Genomic DNA, 20,887 nt, shown 5'->3' with positions numbered 1-20,887 from the left:
TTTTACTCAAGTACTGTGACAACTTGAAGTAAACATTTCAGATATATTTTTACATTTTCCCAAATTAAATTAATATTGTGAAGAGGAAATGACATCTTTAATTGGCCACTTTCAAATAAGACTCAATTAACCTGCAGATCTACATGCAAGTGAACATGTAATCATATAAAATTGGGTGTATAATTATATTCTGATTTTTCTTATGTATTCTTCCAATCCTTTCTTCTTTTAGGGAAGGAAACTTTATTCATCGCGCATAATATTTTTTAAGCCGAGGCTTTGATAGGGAAAAATACTCAGGATTTTTTTTTTAACAGATATTCCTATGTAAGGCTATTTCCAGCGTTCCTGTACTAGTATAAGGAAGGCTCGCCCATTCTGTCAACATGTATACGAAATATAGATCTGATGTTATACACTGTAGATCCGTGCAATAGCTTAATATGATGGAGGCCTGTATAGGAACCAGGGGGCGGATGGTACCCCCACGTATAGAGAACAACTTGAAGCTGAAGTTAACTTACAGTCCCCCCTCACCCCTAATTTCAACATTATTTAAGTGTCTGCCCCTATCAGGAACGTCTGATGGCACTTTTGTTTGTTTGCTTGATTGTTTGTTTGTTTGTTTGTTTGTTTTTTGCTTGTAAAGAATATCTGTTAGTTATGTACCCCCCCCCCCCAATAAAATTGCTTCCTACGGGCTTGATAGTATAAATTCAAATTGGGATACCTGTTTATCACATTATAAATAGTAAAGATAATTTGGTGTGTCGTCCTGTCTAAATCATGTTTTGGTTTGCATGAATTTGGTAGAAAAAGGAACCAGAATCGAGAAGGGCTTAAAATATATGTCTAGAAGAATTTGATTTAAAAATGTTTATTACTAACTGATCGAAATTATTTATCTTGTTTTATTATCAGGAGTAGAAAGAATGTGCAGTCTTTTAATTTCTACATAAGTCATTTTTTTTTTTTTACTTTATACCCATTGTTGCAATTCGTTTTAGTTTTTATCTACAATTTGCAATCAATTCTGTGTCAGACACCTTTGCAATTGTATATGATCATCATATTTTCTGAGTTGTTCCTAAACAGCTGTAGCATTTGACCGTTCTTTCTATCGTAAACGCGTGTTTACGCTGTGCATGCGCTAAGGAATCTGAATATATATACTCACAACGAACTTGGACACGAGTTCTACTGAAAAACTTACTTCGCATTTAATTTTCCTACTGGATACTAGTATAATTATATATATGAGATATACAATTCTATTCTAGGGTCTTATTTTGTAATCACGAGCAAGTCTAGAAAAAAAAGATACCAGGCCATCTTTTAAAAAAAATTGTTTGATTGTCCTCTCCCTACCGACTGGCTAAAAATTGCCCGACTCAAAATTTTTTTTATGAAACTCCATGAAGCAATTATTTTTTTATGCATTCAGAATAATAGATTTTAAAAATTCAGCATTGATATTGAAATTTTCTTGGAAAAAAAATTTTCCCCCACCCAACTTTTTCATCCTGAGTCGGGGGACGGCAAACAAACATTATTTTAAAGTTGTCCTGAGCTGCATGGGCTTAATTAAAATTTTTCACGATTCAAAGTTACAAAATTTAAGAAAACAATTGAAAAAATTAATTTTCTAATAGTTAACCTTTGTTATTTGATAGTATTTTTTCTTTGTTTAAATTACTTTATTGGTTTTTTTAAATTTAGATTTTTTTTTATGTACAACTGTTGTGCTCCGTTTTTATCCGTAACTTCTATGTTATTTTTTTTCAAAGCACCGGAAATGAACACCAAAATGAGAGAAAAACATAAATTTTGATGTAATATTTGTTTTTATGGCTTAGATAACAGTTGATGATATCTGGGTAAATTGTAGGAAATGTTATTTTCTGTAGATAATGTAGACGAATGTCGTTAAATTTCGCTTTGCTTTCAATTTAACTTTGTTAATGGACATTGGATTTTATTTTCTTTGTCTTTCACTCAGCTGTTGAGCCGGGAAATGGTTATCAAAGTAAATTATTGATTCGGTGTGCCAGACATGGAAAATATGGCGACTTTTAAGGGAATCAAACTCTCACGTAGGTTTAACTTAGCTGTTAAACTGTTTTCATTTGTCATCTTTCTGTGTTGTGTGCGCCCGTGTGATGGCTGTGGTTTGGTGGTGTACTTTATTATTCTGGGCATTTCTTGTATTCATATGGCATTTGTTATAATTGCATTAAGCCAAAGTTGAATCAAAGGGTACAGGCCTCACTTTTAAGGTCTAATGTGTACCAGGTACATGTAAACTTTTTGCATAGATCGAATTGCTTGTTCAAATGTTCAGCATTTGACAATTTTTTAAATTGGGTGTTTCGTAAATCCACATTTTAACAACTCATAAATGAATTACTGGCTTCTTCTTCTACTTCTGTTGGTAAGCAGCCACAGCAAAATGCTGACTATTATGCCACAAGGTGTGCACATATGTTAAAAAAAGATTGTGATAGTCTATTTACAGGTGAGTTAAAAAAACACTTAAGCTGGAGACCTATTGATGGAGATGATTGAGCCTTGAAGCAGTCAAGGCTCAGAGTAATCACAGTAGAGGAGAGTAGTGCATTCCACTCCCTGATGGTACGTGGGTAGAATGATTCCTTCCTCAGTGAAGTTTGGCATGAAGGTATTTGAAATGCCAGTATATTGTTGTTCTTTGATGTTCTGTCTTGGATTTTAAGTTTCTGGCTAGTCTCAATCTGAACTTTGTTGTAAACCAGCTTATACATGACACTGTGGCTGGCTCTCCTTTGCCGTTCTTCTAGTGATGGCCATTCCAGCTGATTGAGTATCTCGGTCTCAGATGAGGTGTTGAGATATCTATTGTGGACATACTCGGCTGCTCTGTGCTGATTCATTTTAATTTGATTAATATCTGACTTTTGGTAAGGATTTCTGGCTGCACTGGAATGCTCTACAGTTGGTCGTACTAATGATTTATATGCTTTTTCCTTGATGTTTATTACTTATGTTGATGTTTCTTTTGAGAAAGCTGATGGTGCTGTTTGATTTAGCGGCAATGTTATTTATATGTTGAGTCCACTTCAAGTCTGACGAGATGTTAAGGCCTTGATATTTTGCAGCTTTTCTGCATCCACATCTTTTTCAAAATGTCATACAATGTACATTTACGTTAACAATTAATTTTTAGGATGTAAATACCTATCCAGAATGTGAGATGAATAGACCAAGAATTGTCATGGATGGGTAAACTAGGGGAAAATAGTCCTAAGGATGGGGAGTTCTTCCTCCAAATTCCGCAAACACCTGAGCAATGGAGATGAAGTGGCAGCACTTCACTTATATAACAGCAACAGTGATCTCAGGAAGGGACTTGACCCAAACTCTTCCTATGGTGACCATCATAACCATGAAACTCCTCTGCATTATGCAGCAAAACATGCTATGAAAAGTTTATTAAGGTATTCAATCTTTACTGATGCAAACAAGGGTATTCAATCTTTACTGATGCAAACAAGTATAAAGTACATGAATCTTAAGAGAAAATTAAAACTGCTAGATTTCGATACAGTAAGAATAACTGTTATGTTTTCTTCTTTGGAAGATTAATTAATTCATTTAATCATCATTTTTAAAATAGTGGTTACTGTCTTGAAAAATAGACAATATTTGATGACGGTAAGAAAACATAATAGAGGGCAGGGATTGCTGAGCGCTCTAACATGTTTTCGGCCCTAGCACAAAAATTACTTTCTTTTTCAAAACAATAACCATGTAATTTGTTTATCCTGTAAAATCATTTTACATTTAACCTCCAAAATGAGTTATTTTCAACAAATTAAGGCACATTTCTGCAGTTGAAGCTATAACACTATGGCAAAAAAAATTCAATATATATATGATGTCACAATGCTTTAAAAACATCGGAATGCACAAGGTATATTCCGGCATTGACCGAAATAGCTTTGGTTTGTTAGGTTACCTTTATTTGGTCAATGCAAGCAATGGTTGCAGGATAAAATTTAGCATTTACTTAATTTAGTTACTACTGTTCAAACTAGAATTAGATAGAACTCAGAAGTCAATACTATACTGTGCAAGAAAAATATATATATATATTAAAGACACTTTTATGTACAAAAAATGAAGATATATAAGTTAATGAGCACTAAAACCGGTTATTTTTAAAATTATCTTCATTAGAATTTTCCTACATGACCATAGTGGTAATCCAAACAAGACAAATGGAAAGAAAGAAACCAGTTTGATATGTGTTTGCATGGAGAAGCCAGAACATGCCCAGTTTTACCCCGTGCAGAGGAAGAGGTTAGACTGCCTTCTGATTCTGCTGAAGTGGAGGGGACCAGAAACTGAAGATGGAGAGAGGGAGAGGGTAAATCTAGGCTCACAGGATGAGGTTTGTCTTTCATCAACCATCTAAGTATATGCTTTAAGATATTATCTGGGCTTTCAAAATCTGCTGGTACCTGGAACTTTTACCTGGCTGAAATCAGACTTGTAGTGGCCAAAAAATATTCAGGGAAGAAAAAATCGATAACATTTCAAAATATTCAGTTAAATCACTTCTGCCAGGTCCTTCCTATTTTTTGTAAAAGTACCACCTGTTTCAAATCTTTTGAAAGCCCCATATTATGTATGGAATTCCAAAGTAAAGCATTTGGTAGATTTGATATGTGCTTGTATACCTTTCAGAATGACAACACTGCACTTCATTATGCTGCTCTGTCAGGACTGAAATACTGTGTAGAAGTAGGTATTGAAGGAAAAAAGAATCTATATGATGTTTGTTGAAACATTCATTTGATATAAGAGTAACCTTTACAAATATTCTACCTATTATACATTTTCTTTATTTTATCTTGTAGAAATTGGTCCAATCTGGTGCCCCCCTGTTTATCGAGAACAAGGACAGACAGACCCCCTGCGATTGTGCAGAGGCAGGATCACATCCAGAAATCGCTCTTTATCTAGAGTCCAAAATGGTTTTTTCTGTAAGTCAGATATAATAAGTAAAATTATATCATTGATGGGTGAAAAATATTGTGAAAACTGAGGTTAATGAATTATATACATATATTTCAAAATGTTTGTTTTACAGAGTGTTGGGAATGAAGATGAAACTGATGATGTGGCCTCCATTTTGGAACCAGAGGTATGTTTTGTTTTTTGTTTTTTGGACATATTAATGCCCCCCTTCGAAGAAGGGAGGGCATATTGCTTTGCTGCTGTTGGTCTGTCTGTCTGCCGGTCCACCAACAGTTTCCATTCATTTTCTTTGCAGAGGTTGCACATACTGAAATGAAATTTGGTATACAGATTTATCATAAGAATATATAGATCAATCGAGCAATTTTTGACAGAGTTATGCCCCTTGGACTTAGGAAAATTCCAATTATTTGCAGTTTCTGTTCATTTTCTTTGCAGAGGTTGCACATACTGAAATGAAATTTGATATACAGATTTGTCATAAAAATATCTAGGTCAAGTTCTGTTTTGGGTACGATCGAACTATCTTTGACAGAGTTATGTCCCCTGGACTTAGAAAAATTCCAATTATTTGGGGGGGGGGAGCATAAGTGTTTCACAAACATCTCTTCTTGTATCATATTATAATTCTGTGTTTGATGTTGTAATCAGATCTTAGAATTTCCTATTTTGAATGGACATTACAGGAGTACAGTGGATTACGGGCCCAGGATTTACAGGAAGCTAAAGATCAGCTACTTGTGGAAACAGCAGACATGCTGAGTGTGCCACTGTTTACAGCAGAAGCACTGCTCCGAAATCATGGCAAGTTATCAAAATTTTTGTTATTGTAAATTTATCATTGATTGCTTAAGTGCAGATTTAAACAATGATCAATGCCGTATTGTGACTTGAGGCTAACAGATTGGGAGATTTTTTTTGTATTTTTGATGTAATCAGTTGCATCAATACCTGATCAAAAATTTGAGTTCTACTAGATATGAAAATTAAAGTTTTATTTCAGAATTTCAATCTTGTGTCATAATTGCTTGTACACATTTATGGAAGATTTATTTGATACATTGTAATGACTTAAAGAAAGGAATAAATACCCGCAGTAATGTGCCACATAGATTTTATGTCTGATGGATTTTGTACTTTGTAGAGTGGTCTCGTGAGATGTTATTGGAAGCCTGGATGTCCGATCCCTTACAGTGTTGTGAGAAGTCTGGCGTCCATCCTCCAGCTAGTGTTTTCTGTGATAAACCAGTGGTACAGCATTCCCTGGACACAGATCAACATCGTCCAGACACTCAAAACTCCACAGGAATTGTAAGTTTAAATTATAAGATTTGTGTAAAGTCTCTTCACTCTGACTACGGTTTTATTTTCTAGAGTTTGAGTAAAATTAAAATTAACAGTTTCTTTGCATTTGAGCATTATAGGTAAGAATTTAATGTTGACATCATTCTGACAGTTTATATATGATTCCAGTCTTCTAAACTTTATTAGGGGCATGTTTTGTATTTTGTTTCTACAGTGTGATATCTGCATGGAGTCCTTCGTGATTTCAGAAGATCATGTGAGCATGACCTGTGATCACATGTTCTGCAGAGATTGTTGGAGAGAGTGAGTCTTTTTCAGTTAGTTATTTTTAGAGATCAACAGCAACAAAAATTGAGTTTCAGTTTTGACAGAAATGATATAAACTCACAATGTTTGCAGCATCTGTAAAAGTACATGTATAATCTTGCACTTGAAGGAAATATTCAGTTACCAGCAGTGTTCCTAACCAGTTATTTTGATATTCCTCAAAACAGATACTCTTTATAGATATTATAACATTGCATTGTAAATCTGTTGAAAGAAGCATGTCGGATAGAAATTGATAACCTGGTATAAATGAGTATGCAGATTATAAGAATTGATTCAGTAAATCATTGTACATAGAAAATCATATGTCTTCCTCATATATTAATATTGAATCATATTTTTCTTTTAATCAGGTACTTGAATCTCAAGATACAGGAGGGAGATGCTCACAATATAACATGTCCGGCCTATCAGTGTGATAAACTGGCTCCTGTCGAACTGATAGAGGGCATCGTCTCACGAGACATGGCCAGAAGATATCTACAGTTTGACATCAAGGTATGCAGTGTCTATTCTCATTTCATGCTGTATGTGTTTTTCTGACTCTTAAGAATGAGACTAGAGATTGATTTATTCTAGGCTTTCGTGGACAGCAACCCTAGCATAAAGTGGTGTCCATTTCCTGGGTGTGGTCGGGCTGTAAAACTACCTGACCAGGAGGAGCGGAACAAGAAAATCCCTGTGGACACTTCTCGCGCTGTGGATTGTGGAAATGGACACTATTATTGCTGGTACTTTTACTTGTCTGTAATCATAAAAAGAAGATACTGTTTATTACAGTATTTACCAGAATAATTACGACATGAAACTGCTAAGCTTGCTTTTACAGCTAGAACACTTTGAGCAAAAATGAAATTAACTTATTACACATTTTAATATATTTCTCAATAGAATTTATAGAGACTACCCGAGCATTTACAGAGCCATATCAGCCTGTACTTTAAATTCCCAGGGACTAGTTTTGTGTTTGTGATGTCACAATGCATTCTCCTACCTGTCTCTCCATTTTTAATGACTTCATATACCTGTATATTTGACATCACAAATATCCACTGAACTGGCAGTTATACTAATGTTGTATGGAGGTTTATGACCAGAAATTCAAAGAGATTCCAATCATATAAATTTAATTTAAAAAAAAAATGTATTGGCATTAAAATATGTAATAAAAAATGTTATTGACTGAACATCAGAATATATGCCTTCAGTTGTTCTTTGTGCACATGTGAAACTCGCAAGTTTGGTCTGCTTTACCACACAAAGACCAAGGGTGGACATACATCCCTGATATTCAGTCGATAACTTTTAAATGTATTATCAAGCACGTGTACTTCTTATGTAAATTCTTTTTAAAATGTAATATGAATTTTTTCCAATTGGGAAAATAGCAGTGCATTTTATTATTTCTAGCCTCATTCGTTTTTGCATGTTTTCCCCCAATATTATTATGGAAAATAATCCTTAAAGTAAAAACTTTCTCCCCAGTCACAAGAAAAATGCCTCATGATTGGCTAAAGCATTTGGGTTGTTTACAGGAAAAGCAAGATTGACCAAGGTCATAGGACATGCTAAGTCTTTGTCTTCTTTTGTATGTGGTTAGCATTCTTTTATATTGTCAGGGATTGTCTGGGAGAAGCTCATGAACCAAGCAGTTGTGATAATTGGACAAAATGGTTTCAGAAGATCGGCGAAATTAGACCAGAAGAAAGTAAGAGTTCATTTATATTTATAAATTTCTTTGTTTCTTAAAATGAGTCCAATTGTTTATACAAATGAGTCCAATTGTTTATACATGTATTTGTGTGTATGCATATATGTGTGTAGATATGTATGTATTTTTTTACAATGAAAGTATTTTTGGTTGTTGCTAACTTTTGAATCATGAAATGATAATATAGCAGACTAATTTATGATACATATTCATAGACACGTTTTTCTTACACATACATGTGTAGCGTATAACATGGTGTGACTGATCTACAACAATGTCTATTACACACTAGTGAGTGGAACCGAGGAGGAGACCGATGCGGCTGCTAACTGCTTGTGGCTGGTAACCAACTCTAAACCCTGTCCTAACTGTAAATCTCCCATCCAAAAAAATGAGGGATGCAATCATATGAAATGCTCAAAGGTAGCCATGTTTTGTAAACTGGTACATGTATGACAGTATCTTGTGCAAACGTCAAGTTATGTATATCAGAAATGTTGGTTATGTAAATAAGACCTAAGCAACAGAGTGTTGAATAAGTGTGTCTTTAGTGTTTTTCTACTATGATGCAGACAATTTTTTGGTAATTCTATCTTATTATTTTTAATCGTATTTTAGTGTAAACATGACTTTTGTTGGGTGTGTCTGGACCAGTGGAAGAGACATAACACTAGTACTGGGGGTTACTTTAAGTGTAACCGATATGAGGCGGTGAAGGTGGTTCAGGAAGCTACTCAAAAAGCACAAAGTGAGGTCAGTAAATCTCTGTCTATATAGTCATGGCTTTTGACCTTTAATGGCTACATGTATTCGAAAACTCAATTTACTCGCATCAAAATGAACAGCAACCACAAATTTCACTTAAAAAACAATAATGCCTGAGAAGTAATGAAAATTTATGTTTTGTAGGCAGAAGAACAAAATCAGAAGATGCAGGAATTAAACAAGTTTGTTCATTTCTATACTCGCTTCAAAAACCATGAAAACAGCTATAAGGTATGTTGTTCTGATTTAATATGTCTGTACATTGCTTGGTTAAAATACATACATGTACATATATATTTAGTTTAAATATATAGTATGTATTAGGCCTTTACTGGATTGGAAAAAAAGAGTCTCTCTAAAATTTCCTCAAGTTTGAATTGTACATGTATTAAGATAGTTTCCACTGTATTTTATAGTAAATGTTAGGCTCATATTAATAATATTTTTATTGAAAAGTTATTTAGCTTATTTAAATTTATTTATTGTCAAAAGACACCTTTTGACATTGACATTCAAAAAAAAAAACGAATGAGGACCACATTCATGTATGTACATGTATGTTCTATAATCCCTCATATTATCAATAACATACATGTATATTATATTATCAGTTTCTGTCTACTTCTCACCATACTGTAGAAGTACTTTCTTCTGTATGGTATTAATTTACACTATGTATGTGGTCAAACTTTCCACAGAAATTTGTCCCAGGATTCTCAAAGTACATTTAAGGCTTATATTGGGATTCTAAGAAATCTGTGTAATTGTGATTCTGCTGAAATTTTATCCCATGGAAAATGTATGTTTACAGTATGTCTAACATGCTTACACTGTACACAACTTTTTCCAATGTAGAAAAAAGTTTATTTAATATTAATTTCCATACTTCTTGGGGTTTTTTTTCAGTTGGAGGAACCTTTATTAAACACCACAAAGAACAAAATGATGAAACTAGCTGAGGCTGTTACTGACCTAGGTAAGAGTTGACCACTTCCGTTTTCTCCTTTAAAATGAAGACAATTTGAGTACTGTTATTTAATCTATTGAAATTATCGGATTCCACTGTGTCCAGAATTGTTCAGCCAAGACTTGTACTTGACGCCATTGTGACTTAATCATGTCTTTAACTCCAAAATGCTGAAGTGGCTCCACATGTTGACCTGTCAAAGAGCAGTGTACATTTTCTACTTGTTATTATCTTACAATGAACTCATTGGTGTGATGTTTTCTTGACAGCATCAGCCAACTCAGAGACTCAGTTTGTTGAGCATGCTGTCCAACAGCTGCTTAAGGCTCGCCGAGTTCTCAAGTGTTCATACGTGTATGGATATTATCTGGATGGACCAGGCTATATGAAAATTGTGTTTGAGTTTATGCAGGTACTTGAAAAATGTTTTATTTTTCCAACTTATGTCAACTTGAAGTGGAGAATAATTGATGAAAGACAATTTATTCCATATTTTTATTTAAAAAATACTAAAATTAATTATTAGTTCTTGTTGGAAGTCAATTCTGATTACCTCCCCTATTATAGACCGAACTTGAAGAGACAACAGAAATCCTGTCTCAGATGGTTAATCGCCTATATTTACGAACTCCCAAGAAACGCATCATTGAGCAGGCTCAATTGGTACAAAGGAAAAGGCATGAATTTATCCTTGCAATATCTAAAGGGCTGGTACCCCCTGAAACCCCACCAGGGCTTCGTAAACATCGCAAGCGAAAATACAGCATGGAAACGGAGGATGTGAGTTGATAGATTAAAGTTTAAAGGAAAAGTTGCTCAGATTAAAATTTTAAAAATACCTATTTTCTCTTCTTAATACATGCATATGGGTACATGTACTTTGAAATAGGTTGAAATTTATTCTTATGAATTATTTAAAGATGATTAGTGTAGCACTGTTTGAATCAGCTTGAAGTGCTTTATTAATTATATTAAATAGCATTTTTTGTACTTAGATATCTCATCTGCCTTTCTCTTGGTGTTTTTAGGAACAGTTACGAAAAGCTATTCTGGCTTCTATACAAGAGGTTGACCCAGCTAAACCTTGGATCAAGGATGCATCTGGTCGCCATACCAATGTAATGGCCGTCTTAGACTGGCCAAATAGTGATGACTCAGACACAGATGACCTCTATACAGTTGAAGAGGGTAAATCTAATGCCATTCTTTATTAAAAAAAAAAAAAAAACAGGTTACAAAAATTAGGAATAGAATGCATTGATTATTTAATTGGCTTTTTCCAGTAAACAAGTTCTTTGTAATACTACCTGTGTAAAGAAAGAGGCATTTTGATCATATTTGTGTCTCTCATTCATTTAGAAGAAATTTATGTTTTGTTTTAAGGGAAGTGTCAGAAGATGTCTTGTGATAATCCACGAGCTAGGAACCCTCGCACTGGAGAGATTCACGGCTACTGTAGTCGGCAGTGCATGTACGAGGACAAAATAGAAAACCCTGAGCAACCAGGTCAGTGATATTTAAAGGTGGACAACAGTGTTAACCTCAAATTTTCAAGTTGTAATTGTGTGACACTTTGATTGCATAGAGGTGAAAGCTTGTTCTCACGGCTTTATTGCTTCACTCTGAAGTTAGGCTTTTCCACTTTACTTTACCTTGTCACAAGAGAGACCATGTTTCCACTAAGCTTGAGAATCTTCACAGTAAAATTTAGTTTTATATAGTGTAATCATGGTACATACACAGAGATAGGAATTTCTGACCCCTTTTTAGCCCGACTCTTCATGCAGTGTATCCATGTTGTCATTTAGTGCAATGGGCTAATTTTTGTTTTTTTTCTCAGAGCCCGTCCAGGAGGTAATTATGGACGAGCAGATGGATTTATTACGAGCCCTGGAGATGTCCAGGCTACAGTTTCTGCATGATCAGGGTATCATTACAGCAGATAGAAGTTCTATATCATTACAGTAAGTAGCCATAGAAATCATACATGTATACAGTCTGAAAGGAGAAGAGTGCAAATAAATCCAAACAGACTCATTATGCGTGCAAATTGATACAAAAAGTAGCAACATCTTGCGTGGATTTTTTTTAGCTCACCTCGACGAAGTCGAGATGAGCTTATGCTATACCCCTGGCGTCGGCGTTAGCGTCGGCGTCCAGGTTAAAGTTTTAGGAGCAACTCCATTCCCAAATAACTATAAGCCCTACCTGGACCAAACTTGCATGGATGATGCATCTAGGGATGGACACTACCACACTTGCTTCAGATGCTGGATCTGACCTAGATTTTCCAGATGAGTGACCAGGTTAAAGTTTTTGGAGCAGGTCCATTCCCAAGTAACTATAAGTCCTACCTTGACCAAACTTGCATGGATGATGCATCTAGGGATGGACACTACCACACTTGCTTCAGATGCTGGATCTGACCTAGATATTCCAGATGAGTGACCACATTAAAGTTTTTGGAGCAGATCCATTCCCAAGTAAATATTAGCCCTACCTTGACCAAACTTGCATGGATGATGCATCTAGGAATGGACACTACCACATTTGTTTCGGATGCTGGATCTGACGTACATTTTCTAGATGAGCGACCAGGTTAAAGTTTTTGGAGCAGGTCCATTCCCAAGTAACTATTAGCTCTACCTTGAACAAACTTGCATGGATGATGCATCTAGGGATGGACACTACCACACTTGCTTCAGATGCTGGATCTGACCTAGATATTCCAGATGAGTGACCAGGTTAAAGTTTTTGGAGCAGGTCCATTTCCAAGTAACTATAAGCCCTACCTTGACCAAACTTGCATGGATGATGCATCTAGGGATGTACACTGACCAACCTGCTTTGGATGCTGGGTTCAACCTAGATTTCCACATGAGTGAATTTTAGCCATATTTTAACCAAATAAGGATGGATGATGTAGCTAGGGATGGTCACTTCCAGACTTGCTTTGGATTCCGAATCTGACCTACATATTCCAGATGAGCGACCAGGATAATTTTTTTGGAGTAGCTACATAACATTATGGCCTGTTATGATTAAACTTGCATAGATGGTGCATCTAAGGATGAAAACTTCCAGACTTGCTTTGGATGTTGGAACTGACCAAAATTTTCTTGATTAGTAAACAGGATAAACATTTTTTGAACAGGTCTATTTCCAAGTAACTGTAAGTCGTACTTAAACCAAACTTGCATGGATATTGATCTTGGGATGTACACTAACTGAAAAAAGAATATGATGTGAAATTTGCCTTACTTAAAGATAACATTCGTCGAGGTGAGCTTCATAATCTTTGATTACCTATGTTTTATTGATGAAGGTTATGTAGATGGTGGAAACTTGTCACTTTCTAACTGATGGCAAGTCATAGAATGATACTTGGACATTATTTTATAACTGGTTAACCCACAAATATTTACTTTTGTGTTGAATAAATACATCAATACAAATTAAGGAAAAGTTTTTAGTGAGTTGAAACAATGAAATATATCATGCCTTTTTGTATTGATTTGAAAGATTAAGTCTTTTTTTTTTTTCATCGTACAACCTATAACCTGTAGTATATTTTCCCTGAAAATTCATTTTTTTTAATTTTGCAGCATGCCCCCTGAAGATGCTGTGGCCTCCCCTTCACTAGGAGCAGAAGAAACTGTGAGACAAAGGTCACCAAGGTTACAGAAAAAGTCCCCCAAACAGAAATCCCCAGGGTCCAAAGCAAAGGGTAAAGGAAAAGGAAAGAAAACAATTCAAGCTGCTTTGGAGGAGTTAGATGTAGAACTTCAGAGGGTGTTGGAAATCTCATCCATCAGTCCCACAGGTTAGCAGGTCAAAAGCACACTGTGAATCATACACCAAATATACCCTCTATTGCTATGTAATTTTACTGCAGTACTTAAGTATAACTTCAGTAATTGTAACAAGGATTATTATGAATTAAGATCTACTGATTGGTAGGACTAGAAGAGCTGCATTTGTAAAGTCAGTCTGACTGTCAGTGTGTTTGTCTACCTGTAAATAACTTTTTAAAATGCTTGTCTTCCTTCATTTCTTTTCCAAATTCAGTTAAAACTTAGAATAATGCAGACACCATAATGACATATAATCTTGAGTATCAGAGTATCAAATTTTCATTTCATATGGTGATGCTGTTGATGACAAATATATATTACTTTGACAGTTTATGTCTGATTTCAGTTCACGTTCAAACAGAGAAAAGCTAAAGATACATATAAAAATATTGTAAAACTTGTCTAATCTGGATGTTTATTTTGAAATCTTGCCTGTTATGATGGAGATACATGTATCGTTTATTCCTTTTCCATAAGCTCTATTGTTAAAAGTGTTGCCTAATACAGAAAGTTGTCTAATTCAGCCAATTTCTAAAGAACCAGTGGTGTCCAGATTAGACAAGTTTTACTGTACATGTACATGTATTAACAAACTTTGATTTTTGTCAAACTGGGTTTGGTAGTCGCAATTACTTGCACACATGTACTAAAAATAAAACAATTTTTTTTCAAAATGCAATTCCTCTGACTGTTAGCCATTAAGAACTGTCTTTACCTTATGCCTGATGTGAATTTTATGCCATATTCCAGAATTGCAGGAGACAATGAGAAGTGATCAGAGGTCACATGACAGGGGTGCAGTAAAACCGCGTAGTCGATTTGACAACACAGGGGCACTCTGTGTTCAAAGTGTTCCTAACCGAAGTGTCGAGGATTTAGATCATGATGACTGTATCAATTGCAATTTTGGTATGTTCTTTGAGAAATGCAGTATGTGCATATTCAGAATATCTTTTATATCATGTAAAAATGGTTCTGAAATTTTTGAAGTTTTACAGATACATGTATCTATTTTCTATTATGTCTTTAAAGCATTTAGAGAGGGAAAAATTTCAGGGTAATCAATTATTTCTGATAAATAAGTAAACATTGTTTACATTAAGCTTTTGTATAAGTGCATGTTTTTCCTTTTCTTGTATTAAAAGATTTCTTGCTTATTAACTGTTAGAACAAAGCACAATACGAGAAAGATGTAGCTTCAGCCAATAAAAGACTTAATTACATTTTACTTTTATATTTTATAAATACAGTTTAATTACAAGTGTTTGAATTAAAAATACAACATTAGCTTTTCTGAAAATTGTGTATGAAAGATACTATAATTACCATATATTTGATGAAACAGATAAAGTTAGTTAATGACTTTCCATTTTGTGCAGTTGATCCTGAAAGGAGGAGTTCAAATGAGGACCAAACCCCAACTACCCCCAGATCATCTCTCTGGCCCCTTCCTGATGCAACAGGGGACCACTTACCGTTAAACAGTCAAGCAAAACCCACATCACCCAGAAGAACCAGCTCAAACTCATGCTTTGGGATCATCAAAGACATCAGTGTCTCTAATCTTCACACAGGGGAGTCTGACAAAATCAAAGATATGGAGGAGAAAAACTTGGCTCTCCTGGCCAGCACTAAAGTGCCTGAGGAGGATACAGATCTCCTCCCTTCTCTTCCAGGACCAACAGGGTACAGTAGCAGATTACACCAATCAATCAGGGACCAAGCTTATGGCTTCAAAAACAGCCTGGGACTGTTGGCAGCCAACACACCAGGTGATGAACATATTCTTCTGTTACAGAGCCCAGAGACCCCAGAGCATATAACTTTGGGTTATCCAGGACAATCGTGTAATAGGGGTGCCGTTTCGTTAGAGTATACAGATGTAGATGTTCATACAGAGAATTCTCCAGAAAGTGATTCTGAACATGATGCTTGTCACAAATTTTTATCTACATTAAAACCCGATGACGGCTTTCTGGATTCTCTGAATGTTTGTGTCAATGATACAAAACCATTCAAGGTAAATCCACCCCAAGATCTGTCTTTACCTGCTGAGCGGAAGGATTTTGACACTCCACGGGCTGAAAAAGTCAATGCACCACTAGAGTCATTCATGGATACCTGGGCCACAAAGAGTGAGAGTCAGATTCAAAGTGAGGCTGGGAATCATAGTGCTCAGAAAGAGGACATAACAGCCCCTTTTCATAGTGAAGAACTCATGCTTCCACCAGAGACTGTGTTGCCTACAAGAGTAGACCAGTCAGTGCTCCCAGAAAATAAGGATGGCTTACAACTACTGGATGTAGAAGATGAACAGGAAGTAGAGGAATTAGCTCCACCTAGTGGTGACATTGTAGAAGCTGAAGATGGAGATGACTCAGTATATGTTTAAGATGGAGATTCTTTCAATGCATGTGATATTTGTCGAACCTTGATATTTTTTTTATAGTGTGCCCTTTTTAATTAATATATTAAGATTTTATTTATAGTTATTTATTAAGTAACAAAGTAGCTTAATCATGTACAGGTACATAAATTTGTGTGTATATTTATGGAATAGATTTTTATGTATGCACAAAGAAAGGTTATTCATAAAAATAAGTTTACTTGTAACTGAAGATGTGAACAGCAATGCACTATCATATTACTTTTTAATATTCAAAAGGTTAAGTTTAACCCAAAATGAATTGTTATAGATTTATACTTTTAGGTCCCATGGACCTGTCAATTTACTTTGCTATATCAGCAATTCATTACAATCTATATAGATGTTTTCACTAAATTACATGTAAACATGTCTTAAGCAAATTTGCTATATGCATGTTTCTTTCAAGTATGAAAGCAAATTGGTTCAGGGAAGTATTGAATACAAAACTAACATTAGAGTACTAAAGTTTTCTGATGAATAATTTCAAACATAAAAGCCAAAAATATCAGGTCTGTATTTTAAATTTTGACATCTTGAAAGATTTGCTTTAAAGGATTTGAATTTCATTATTTTAAACTTGTATGGGACACAGAATAAATTTGCTGCATCAGTAAATTTATTGACTTTATAGGACTTCTTATAACCAAAAAAATTACAAGGTTTTGCTAAAAATTTTGCCAGGGATAATAAAAACTTGGCTATATCTGTTAATTCCCAATCTCTGTTTTCATACTGAACAATTTTACTGTATTGGAAAATTCCCTTTACTTTTTAAAAGTTGTCTCTTTATAATAGCACTTTGTACAGCCATTTCTGGTGACAAAGGTGGTAAATGTTGTAAGTATTTAGTAGACTGTTGTTGATGGTTGATATTTTGTAGGCTGTTGTTGATGTTGAGTTAAGTAGGTATGTTGACTAAGCTGTAGTTGATGGTAAGTGTGGTAGGTTGTTTAGTAGACTAAGGTTGATGGTTGAAGACTCAGTTGTTGTGTTCAAAAGAAAGACTGCTGTCGTTTTTGACATTCACTTAAGTAACTTATCAGGTTCTTTTTTTCTATTTTTCTAGGTTTTTAGTGCTATTGCAAACGTAACCTTGGGGTTTCACCTGCAAGGTTATACATTAGGTCATGTATTTAATAACATGGTGTAAAAATCAATTATTTGAAATGATTTATCCCACAGTCATGGATTTTAAAGCTACAGTTGAATTTACAGATATGAATTCCTTTTTATCATTTGAAATTAATGCTAGGGATTGACTTTTTTTTAAAAAATGAGAAATGAGAGACTTATTTTACCTATGAATTTTGATACTGTGAAAAGAATACTACACTGTATAGGCATTGTGCAGATGTCACATACAGACACACACACACTCAGATTAGTCTGGTATGTGGTAAGTAAATTACTAATCAAATTAAGGTAATTTTCTGTACTGTGAATGCTTTGTGATATCCTTTTCAAGGTCAGGCTGTTTAATTGTAGAAAGAAGTGAAAATTAGGTTGTCTTGGTGATTATTAGGAAAAAATTCTGACATAACCCTATGACTATTTTTTGCAAATTTTATGTGTTTTGTTGTGATTTTTGATTTTTTATATATAAAACCCAGTTACAATTATACATATGCACATAAATTTCTGTTTTGGTTCACAGAAATTACTTAAGAAAATAATTGTATTGAAACAGTGCCACAGACTTTGTATATATATATATATGATTTGTATGTTTGAATATAAAATTCTATGTATATTTATATACAAATTTCAAAACCAAAACAGTTCAGATTTTTGAAGAGCTTCAAAAGTTTTAACAAAGTGTAGAAAATTCTTCAAGAGTAAGTGGAAAATTGTAGATTTATTATAAAATAAAACTATATGCATGTTTATCATCAATTAGTAAGATATGAAGTGATCAAATTCATTATCATTGCCATCAGTAGGGCTTAACTTTTAAGTATAGATATTTCTTTTGCCATCTATCTGTTGTTCAATCAAATAAATACATGGATATTTATTCCTTACTTTAATATTATCTGCAGAAATGGATACTGTTTCACAATCACTTGCATAATTTGAATAATTACAAAGAAAATAAGACAGCTAATTTGGTTTCTTAAAAATTGTTGTGTAAAAATAAATATGTATACATTACTAAATATGGTACATTTAAGGCAAGTGAAGGATAGTTATTTCAACCAAAAAAATATATTGTCAGCTTAATTCTTACATACATCTGTCTTTTTTACTTGGAAAATAAAAAAGAATTAGGTATTCAATGTATAACGACCATATTTTGTATATAATAAATGAACGGTCCTATATTTGTAATTAAGGTATCATTTTGAAGGTATTATGAAATAAAAATTCTCAACCAAAGAAATTTACATAATTTTGATTATTGTCAAATTAATTACACCTTGAATTTTACATTGAAGTCTATGGGAAGTGCATGTTTTATTAAGATATTGTAAAAAGTAATTTGAATTTCATAAAAAGCTCTTGGTGAAAATATGCATAGACTCTCTCTTTATTAAAATATGAAATAAAATTAATCATTTACCACAGATATTTTGACGAAATTAAAATTTTCTTCTTTGCATCAAGGGGAGATAACTCTTCAAAAACTTTTAACGTGCAAAATGACCAGCCTTTTATATGTTATCAGTCATGTGAATTTGGTTCATTTCACTTTAATCGTTATCTAAGAATGTATTTTTAACTAACTTAAAATGATTCAAAATTGTTCAAAATCCCTTTATTATACATTGAATACCTTAATGCTGCTGAAAGGAATAATATTTACTTGTAAATATATCACCCAAAAAGTGGTAAAAAATACTATTCTGCTAATGCATTTTTGGTCTTAACTTGTGTGTAGCAATCTGGTTCTAATAATCACAACAAATGATGACAAAAAGAGGCTGGAATAGAATACTATATTCTGATCTCAGAAGAGAACACATTTCATATGCTAGTTTAAATAGAGTATAATAAAGTTGTATGCATGCTTTGCTTAATACATGTATGTATTGCTATCACCTTATAAAGAATATATGATATAGTGTAAATTGTCAAGAAAAACTTAGTGCGAAAAAATGATATAGTTTTATGCAGTGAATATAAAAGATTCAGGGTCCTTCTTCTCTCTCTTTAAGTGTGTTCAGTCAGTGCCAAGTATATCATATCAGATAAATATATTTTTATTATGATAGCAACAGAGTTGAATTTTGTTGTAGTACAGTGTTGTTGCTCTCATGACCTTCTTAGTGTGTTAATCTGTTTTCGAAATGAAATTTTTCCTCTGACTGGTATAATTTTGATCTATGTATAACCATGCTTATCAGAATTTGGCTTGTGATTCATGTGTAACTTAACATCTATGACTACATTAAATTTTGAAGGTGTCTCCTTGCTGTTTTAATTATTAGGGCCCCGCTCTGCGGGTGCCCTATAGTGATCAGTCTGTCCGTCCGTCTGTCTGTCCAAGATGTCTTGTCCAGAGCATATCTTCTCTCTCCTTGGCCCAATCTGGCTCATACTTCACCAACAAAGTGTCTTTCCACCTGTTCCTACAGTTTGCACAATAACGAGAGTGCCTTTTAAACTACTGACTTCATACTTATTAATATGAGGATTGAGTTTTAAAGTCACAGGTCAAGGTCAAAGGTCAAGATAGTCACCATCACCATAATTGACCTTTATAAAATGGATAACTTTATTTTGTAGCCTACATATTCAAACTTAATTACATAAATGATGATTGATAGAAGAAGATGCCTTCTGTTCCTAGAGTCACTTTCTCAAGGATGAAGGTCAAACTCAAATAACTGGATATTCTAACCTACAGACATCAAATGTATAGATAGAAGATGTTTGGGTTTTATTGAAAGGGTGGTCATTAGACAAATGTCAAGGTTTAAGATTGAGATTATTCAGAGGGCAACTGGATTGCAAGTGCAGGGCATTTTATAACCTTCGAAGATGGTAACTATTTTATTTTTAGCTCACCTCACTGAAGTTGGAGCTTTTGTAAGACCCTCAGCATGGTCATCCAAGGTTAAAGTTTTGGAGCAGATTTCTTTTCAAGGACCTCTACACTCTTTTTGATCATAGATGTAAGGAGGATGGTTTTGGTATGTTTCGCTGTAACAGTCTAGATTTCAAATGCTGCATTTTCATACATACTTACTTCAGGTATTGGATGTTAAGTATGCTTTACTCGGCACTCGGTGCCATTGACAGTGAGGGACCTTTATCGTGCGACAGGCAACGCCTGCCCTGACTTGGGGCCTCGGTTTTTAGGGTCTCATCCAAATAACCCGCAACTTTAAGTTCAAAGTGCCGAGCGCCCGGCAAAGGAACAGTCGCTACCTTTTTTGTGATTCAATGATGAAATGTTACAACCTTGTTAAGCATTTCATGCCATCTTACTTGTTTACATTTGGTAAGCCCTAGCCAAATGCAATGAAAGAAGCAGGGCTTTATAAACATAACCAGTCGTATTTATTTGG

The 20,887-nt window shown here is 34.3% G+C and overlaps 1 protein-coding gene across 1 annotated transcript; it reads left to right on the top strand.

Moving 5' to 3' along the window:
- Window positions 1-1,786: 1,786 nt before the first annotated feature.
- On the top strand, window positions 1,787-19,782 carry LOC133178961 (ankyrin repeat and IBR domain-containing protein 1-like). Its single transcript, XM_061313620.1, has 24 exons — window positions 1,787-1,832; window positions 3,203-3,473; window positions 4,216-4,429; window positions 4,726-4,782; window positions 4,899-5,024; window positions 5,132-5,185; window positions 5,706-5,823; window positions 6,164-6,330; window positions 6,539-6,627; window positions 7,005-7,149; window positions 7,231-7,382; window positions 8,271-8,359; window positions 8,655-8,785; window positions 8,981-9,115; window positions 9,272-9,358; window positions 10,034-10,103; window positions 10,364-10,506; window positions 10,662-10,874; window positions 11,123-11,282; window positions 11,478-11,600; window positions 11,935-12,058; window positions 13,700-13,917; window positions 14,699-14,857; window positions 15,328-19,782. The coding sequence occupies exons 2-24, from the start codon at window positions 3,286-3,288 to the stop codon at window positions 16,338-16,340; spliced, it is 3,975 nt and encodes a 1,324-aa protein (XP_061169604.1). The 5' UTR covers window positions 1,787-1,832; window positions 3,203-3,285; the 3' UTR covers window positions 16,341-19,782.
- Window positions 19,783-20,887: the final 1,105 nt, after the last annotated feature.

This window comes from Saccostrea echinata, unplaced genomic scaffold (assembly GCF_033153115.1).
Source record: "Saccostrea echinata isolate AGI-Se365-2 ecotype Australia unplaced genomic scaffold, CSIRO_AGI_Sech_v1 ptg000004l, whole genome shotgun sequence".
NCBI classification, from domain to species: Eukaryota; Metazoa; Mollusca; class Bivalvia; order Ostreida; family Ostreidae; genus Saccostrea; species Saccostrea echinata.
This window is presented reverse-complemented; position numbering and strand designations above follow the sequence as displayed.

Bases quoted from the DNA above. Each gene is read 5' to 3' on its own strand.
- LOC133178961 (XM_061313620.1), top strand. From the start codon at position 3,286: ATGGGGAGTTCTTCCTCCAAATTCCGCAAACACCTGAGCAATGGAGAT. The intron at 11,601-11,934 runs GTCAGTGATATT...TTTTTTTCTCAG, and splicing joins AGAAAACCCTGAGCAACCAG to AGCCCGTCCAGGAGGTAATT. The intron at 13,918-14,698 runs GTTAGCAGGTCA...GCCATATTCCAG, and splicing joins CTCATCCATCAGTCCCACAG to AATTGCAGGAGACAATGAGA.